The sequence below is a fragment of the Jatropha curcas genome, chromosome 5 (assembly GCF_041381405.1).
Source record: "Jatropha curcas cultivar XTBG-Jc1 chromosome 5, XTBG_Jcur_1.0, whole genome shotgun sequence".
Classification (NCBI taxonomy): Eukaryota; Viridiplantae; Streptophyta; class Magnoliopsida; order Malpighiales; family Euphorbiaceae; genus Jatropha; species Jatropha curcas.
In genome coordinates, this window is record NC_143155.1 from 8200806 (window position 1) to 8208847 (window position 8042).

The 8042-nt window shown below is 36.0% G+C and overlaps 1 protein-coding gene across 1 annotated transcript; it reads right to left on the reverse strand.

Moving 5' to 3' along the window:
• Positions 1-674: 674 nt before the first annotated feature.
• Positions 675-2329, reverse strand: LOC149496175 (uncharacterized). Its single transcript, XM_089721289.1, has 3 exons — positions 1861-2329; positions 1610-1810; positions 675-1129 (listed from the first exon to the last, which is right to left on the reverse strand). Exons 1-3 carry the CDS (start codon positions 2327-2329, stop codon positions 675-677), a joined length of 1125 nt encoding a protein of 374 aa, XP_089577415.1.
• Positions 2330-8042: the final 5713 nt, after the last annotated feature.

The following is an 8042-nucleotide window of genomic DNA, read 5'->3' on the forward strand; positions in this document are numbered from 1 at the left end:
GCAAAACAAGCAGGAACAATATCCCAAGTTCGAAAACAAGCCCCACTAGGAATTGATTTAGCCAAAACATGAGCTATATCATTAGCTTGTCTTCTAATCCAAGCCAAGGTGACATTAGGCAATTGGACTAAGAGTAACTTACATTTAGAAATGACAACTCCAAACTCAGACAAGTCTTGGACCGAACTCCTCATAGCATAGTAAACTTGTAGGCAATCGGTCTCAACCTGAATCTGCAAACTAGAGTAGTCCGACAAAAACTAGGAAAATACATTTCTTAGCGCTTGAGCTTTTGCTACTGTTAGAGAAGAACAACCCTGCAATGATGATGCTGCTGCTGATACAAATCTGCCATGACAGTTTGAAATTACGGCACCAAAAGCTCCATGGCCAACAGAGGGGAGGAGAGCGGCATCAAAATTTATTTTAAAGGTGCCAGCAGCTGGCGGAAGCCATTGATTATCTGCAGAAATACCTATACCTGTATTTGATGACTTCAGCTGGGCTTTCTTCCAAGAGGCTAGCATACTTCTAGCTCGCGTAACCACATGATAAGGTCCTTCTTCTACTTGGTTCCATTTCAGCTCATTACGGCTCAACCAAACACTCCATTGTCCCATAATAAAACTCTAAAAAAACTCGCTCTCCCACACCTTGTGTAAATGTTCCAACATCTATAAGAAATTTGGAAAAATTTCAATACGAAGCTGAACACCAAAAAACTGCCAACAAAAACTTGCTCTTGGACACGCAACAAGAGCATGGACTAACATTTCAGCAGCACCACAATAATCACATCCTGTATCAAGCTCTAATTCCCTTCTTTCCAAAGTTGCTTTAACTGGCAGAATGTCTCTACAACACCTCCAGAGGAAATGCCTCACTTTCGGCGGAAATTTTAGTGACCAAAGAGCTTTCCAAAAACCCAATCGCCAAGCATCTTCAACTTCCCCATAATGAGATGCTATTATTCTGTATCCATATTTCACAGAATATATCCCCGAGTCTGTCCAATGCCATATAAGGATGTCGTCCTGAACATTTGTAGCTAAAGGAATAGAAGTAATAGCTTCAGCAATTGAAGGGTTGAAAAGACCATTTATCAGTGGCAAATTCCAAGCATGTTCCCCTTATGCCAAAATAAGATCTGAAACCCTTATATGCTCAAAACCAGGAAGAATAGGTAACTTAACCCGAAACTGATTATCCCTCAGTAGCCACGGTTCAGTCCAGACATTAACTGATTGGCCATCTCTAATTCACCACCGAAAACCTAAAAAGATAGCATCCTTAGCTGCACAAATCCCTCTCCATACAAAACTTGGATTTCGGCCAGCACCTGCACCAAGGAAATCCCCACTTGGGAAATATTTAGATTTGAAAGAACTATAAAAGAGAGAATTTGTATTGTGTAAAAGTCTCCAACAGTGCTTTCCTCGCATACCTAGATTGAAACTTTACAAATGTCTAAAACTCAAACCTCCTTCTTCCCTCGCTACGCACAACCTTTCCCAACTCAACTATCTCATCTTCCCTCCCCACCAATAAGAATTCATTAACCTCTGTAACTCCTCCAAAATAGATGCCGGTATAAAGAAAGCACTCATACAGAATGAAGGAATAGCTTGTGCTACAGCCTTTATTAGCACCTCTTTGCCCGCTTTGGATAAAAGTTTCTGGTTCCAACCACTAACCAACTTCCTCACACGATCCTTCAAGAAAGAAAAAATACGCCTCTTTTCCTGACTAACTAATGAGGGCAGGCCGAGATATCTTCCATGGTTCAAAGGAGCAATCACATCAAAAACCCCTTTAACAGCATCCTTATCCACTTCAGAGTATTAGAGCTGAAAAAAAAACCTGATTTTTGCCAATTAACTGCTTGACCCGAAGCTGTTTCATAAGTAACTAGACTATGTTTAATCTCCAGAGCTTGAATCTGTGATGCCTCAAAAAAGAACAAACTATCATCTGCAAACAACAAGTGAGATAACAGAGGAGCAGCTCTCGAGACTCTACAGCCTTGGATGCGACCTTCATTTTTAGACCTACTAAACAGCTTTGACAGTCCTTCAGCACAAAGTATAAATAAACAGGGAGATAATGGACAACCTTGTCTCATCCCCATTTTTGGGATAATTGGGCCAACCTCATTCCCATTCACTCTAACCCAGTATTTAACAGAGGAAACAAACAACATGATCAAGTCAACCCAACGCTGGCTAAAAACCAATCCCTGCGTAACAGCCTGGAGATAGCACCAATTAACTCTGTCATAGGCTTTAGAAATATCTACTTTCAGTGCGCAAGCTCCTTGTCGACCTTTCATTCTTGTTTGCATAGAGTGGATTAACTTGAAAGCAACTAACACATTATTTGAAATTAACCAGCCCAGGACAAAAGCTAACTAAGATAATGAAATAAGATTAGGTAGAATGGTCTTAAGCGTGTTCGCCAGAACCTTAGTAAATACTTTGTAAACTACATTACAAAGTGAAATAGGTCGAAAATCCTTCACTGCCTCCGGTTCCTCTACTTCTGGAATCAACACAATTAAGGTATCATTTAGATTATCTGAAAATACACCTGCATTGAACCAGTCTCGACAACCTTGAACAACATCATGACCTACAATATCCCAAAACCTCTGGTAGAATCTAGGATTTAGTCTATCCATCCCTGGGCTTTTATCTGCATGCATTTGTTTCATTGCCAATTTAATCTCATCCACTAAAATATCTCCATATAGCATAGTATTCTTATTGTCCCAAACCAAAGGAGAAAATAAACCCACAATAGGACTTAAGTCGACGTCTCCTACCTCAAAAAGATTAACAAAATAATCACTTACCATACCTATCAACAAATTGTTGTCATTTATCCGCTCGCCAGTAGCATCCTTCAGCTGAAAAATCTACTTAGATTTCTTCCATTTTTTAACAATGGCATGGAAGTACCTAGAGTTCATATCCCCAGATTTCAACCAAATGGATTTCGCTCTTTGAGACTAGAAGACCTCTTCACGGTGCAAAACATCATCAAGCTTACGCTGCACATCTACAAACTGTTCAATATTACCACTGAACCGAAGATTCTCAAGCTGCACAGTCAACTGCTTTGCATCCTGTCTAAACTAATGCTTGAGTCTCCTACCCCAGCTCTGTAAAACGGTCTCCACAAACCTTTATCTTCCCCGTTACATCAATGCCATCATAATTAGTCCAACTCTCTCTAACCACAACATCCACATCAGATTCCTCTAGCCAAATATTCTCAAACCGAAAACGTTGATACCTTTCATTTTCAATTCTTGGAGAAGTAAGAATTAAAAGAGGAGAGTGATCAGACTTACTTGAGACTAGGTTTTGAACCTGATAATTAGGAAAGTGATTCTACTAAAAGACATTTCCCAAAGCTCTATCCAATCTTTCCTCCACCCGATGTTGACCTCTACCATGAGCCCAAGCAAAAGGGTGGCCCGATTTCCCAAATCAACTTGACCATAGTCAGCCACAGTATTCGAGAAACCCTGTAACAAACATGAAGGATGAGGAATACGCCCTTTCTTTTCTTCAGCGATCATTAGGTCATTAAAATCTCCACAAATTAGCCAGGGAAGATTTTCCAACCTAGTTAAAGAGTGAAGAACATTCCATGAAACTTGCCTACGGTATCTTTCCAGCATTCCATAAAAGCCAGTAAGGCTCCAAATAAAACCTTCAGTTGCAACAATTTTCATATCAATAAAATTTGGAGAATAACATATAGCTTCTAAATTCTTGAGAATTCCACAAAATGGATAAACCACCACTGTGTCCCACGACATCCACAGCAAAACAACAATCATAATGAAATCTGCATCAGGGCTGTTCAATTTTATTCAAAACAACTAAAGTTTCAGATGAAAAATAACAGTTGGCTTATGACATCGAATAAGTGCATTAAGTGCATTTACTACTCGAGGTTGCCAAGTCCTTGACAATTCGAACAAAGAATATTCATGGTTGTGGGTGTGCCTAGGTCTCAGGTCCCACCGGAACAAGGATAGCATCTGAATGAACTCCAAGTACATTTTCATCAAGAGAGTCATATGCAACCTCCATATTTGTTACTGCAGAGTCATGCAAAATAATCACATTGTCAACCCTGGCCATTTTTTGCCTTCTGCCACAAGCATCGTTTCATGTTCATTTAAATTCTGGCCCAACAAATCAATTACTCCACTTGCAGAATCCATTATCATAAGCCCACCAGTCGACCCTTTTTCAAATAAATCAGCTGCAGTGGAAAATGGTAAGTTGACTTTCAAATTTAAAGGATAATTCTTATCCTTTGAACCACTAAAATCATGCAACTGAATAGAAGCATCAATCACGAAACCAGCATACGGATTATCTGAAATTTGTTACCATATTTGTCACGGAACCAGTGCCAATCATCCGCTGCAGCACCTCCTTGCCGGACGTTCGCCCTTAACCAATGACCCAACCCCTCTCCACTTCGCCGTCAACTTGAAACAACACTTCACAAGTACTGTCACTATGACCTAAGCGATCGCATATGAAGCAAAACTTGGGGAGTCTTTCAAAGGAAAAAGTCACAGTGAAGATACTTTCGTCCACCCTCCTCATTTTCTTCCACCCTTTGAGCGGTTTCCGAATGTCTATAGCAACTCGGATTCTCATATACTCCCTCCTCTCCTTATCTTCTTTACCAGTGTCAAACAAAATAAATTTCCCAACAAAATCACCTATCTGCTTCCAAATTGCTCAATCATCATACCCACCGGAACTCCTTTGATCTGAACCTAGACTTCCACTAAAAGCAATTCGACAGTTCGGGGATCTTGTCCAGGTTTGATCTTTTCGATCATAAAAGCTGGTTGTTGAACATACAAGGCGAGCCATTCCAAACTCTATTAAAATCCACGTTATGGAAGAAACGAATCAAAAATACCTTGGGATCAATCTCCTCAAAATGGATTCCTCTACCTGGTTGCCAAATTCCAGCCAAGGTGGACTTCATAGCACCCAAATTCACTCTTCGATCGGACAAAAGATGGCCCACCAAACACAAGAATAATCGACTGGTTCCTCCTATATTACTGGGGCATCAATGATAGCATCCTTATCATCCTTAATCGTTAATGCTACAAGGTTCGGAACCTCATTCGAATCCATAGAAGAACTAGCCATAATTTCAAATAAAAAGCTGCTCATGCAAGAGGCGCAAGACAGCACATATCAAATAAAAAACTGCTCACGCAAAAGACCGCAAGACAGCTCACATTTGAAAAACGCAAGACATAATAAAGATTAAGAGAGACCTTTTTCAAAAAAGGGGTGAAGTTTGTCAATTATATTATTTGTTGCTTCTTAGAAGTTGGTATACCTGATGAGCTTAATAGGTAAACTGTTGATTACTTGTTACATATGAAAAGGTAGATAATTACACTTGGATGCAACATCATTAATGAAATTTGAATTGTAGTGAAATTTTAGTGAATTACGAAATGTAAATAGTGGATGTTGAGTTATGAAGATGGCAGATGGGGTATGATTAATGAATAATGGTTATGGCGGATGAGATAAGTTGTTGCGAATTGCCTGATGGATGGGCTTTGAGAATTTATTATTGAATTACAGTTTTTTCTCATTTATCATTATAAGTAAGAATAAACAGTACATACCATTTGCATTATACATAAAATTATCAATATATAACAGTTTGTTTATTTATTTATTTATTTTCAAGTACCAATTATTATATTATTATTATTTGTTTCTATATATATTTTTTAGTATCTATATATGAATGTCTAATTGTGCACTTGCATTATGATAATTAATTATTTGATGTACTTGCATTTAATTGTACTGCTTGATTACATGCGTTGTGATAATAATGTTCTTTGTTGTGTGGAATTGAGATAAAGTGGGTCACCACGGTTTTTTGAGGGCGGTCTTGGATACCGTCAGCCGTGTATGGGGAGATCGATGCCCCTGTGTGCATCTAATGATATGGATTATATGGAAACTATAGGGTGGCCTCCTATTGATTATGGAAAAGAAAAGACAGAATGGAAAAAAAATGAGAGGGTTGGTCAAGTGAAGATTATATTAGACCAGTCGGCCATGTATGGGGGATCGGATCCCTAGTGCACACGTCATGAGAGGATGCACCATGTGTGAGGATGGCTCATCGGGGGTTTCAGTGATGCCATAGACCAATTTCCACGTGTTTGTGGGTGCTGATGATGTGCTATATGTTTGATTGGATGAGTGCTCATTTTAATATTGTAGGAAGTATTCACATGAATGCTTGTGTTATGCAATAATTACTAATCATTATTAAACTCACATTTCATTTGTAAACTTTCCAAGAAGTAAATTCCTCTTTGTCCCAATAAAACTCTGTTTCCTTCACCGCAGAGCTAAAAAAGAAATTTTCTGATTTCAGTAATTAATTTATTAAATAATTATATGTACGAGAACTTATTTATATTTATCTGTTAGCGAATTCCGCAATTGTAGGATTTATGTACCTCTAGTGATGTATTAAAATAGGTATAATATAATTTATGAACCCATAAATATTTTAATTATTTTTCTAAGTGCATGTATTAACCGGTAGCCCATATTATGAATGTAGTATATTACAAATTGGGCCCGAACTATGAATGATTAAGATGTTAAATTCGGCCCAAAGTATAATATAATTATGAGACTTATTTGTGTGCGGCAATATGGGCCAAATGTTTGAAATTCGTATTGACAGGATTAAATTTAGTGGTTTAGGCTTACTACGGGTGTCAAGGGCCTTAAGCTTACTTGGGTCCTAATCTCTTACGGAATGAATCTTATTTTGTTAAGAAATATACTTTAAAAAGAAAATTAAATCAAAATATTAACTTTTTTTTTTTAGAATACAAATATTAACTCATTAGACGAAAAAAAAAAAAAATCAAAAAGTTAACAAATTCTAAGTAGTCCTATCAAAAAAATTTGTTTTTTCATTTTGATAATCCTACATATAGCTATGGAGGTTACATTAAAAAAAATTAAAAATATATTTTTTTCGTTTAACATATATTTATTGTTATATACATATAGCTATATAATACATATATTCATTTTGATAATAGTTATAATAACTGCTATTATTAACTCAATTGAAATATTAATTTAATAAGGAACTTCAATTAGGAATCTAATAAATTAGATTACCATTATGATTGTTATTGAGTCATAACACCTATACGGAAAAAATATATGACTTATTCGGCCAAATATATTAGAAGAATAATAATAACAGGCCTCATGTCCTATGCAATATCACATCTAGATCTGTTTCATTTGGGCCTTTGAGCGTGTTTGAGATTCAAATTATTAGGACCACAAAACCTATTGAAAGTCATTTAAATCACACTCAATATGAACTTTAGATCACAAACATCTAAAAATAATTAAAATATGGTTAAAACATAATTAATTCCTTAAATTATATTGAAATTAACACTTTGAACATAACTATAACGTCCTAATTATGTAAATAATTAAGTCCTATATTTAAAAATAACTATAATGTCTCTAATTTATACTTTTCGTACAAAAGTGAACTTTTTATCGTTAATAAGTTACACTTTTTAAACAGAATATGCTCATTTTTTGAACGGAAAGAGATCACTTTTTAGACGGAAAAACTTAATAAAATATAAGTTAAAATGTCATAATTATTTCTCAAATATAAAATAATTTAAATATTAATTTAAATATAATTTAGAGATCCGGATATTTTACCCTTAAAATAGTCTCATAACAAACAAATATTTGTAACTTGGATAGTAATATCTTGCCGTAGGGACAATTTGAAGACCATTTTTTTTTTTTTTTAATATGAGAAAGAGGAATTCATCTATTTTTACCTTCACTGTTAGTATTATTATTATATAAGTATGTCTTTGTGTAGGCTTTATCGTAGATTAAGCTCAATTTGAATTTATAATATCTAAGTTTAATTTGCCAAGAAAATTAAATATCCAT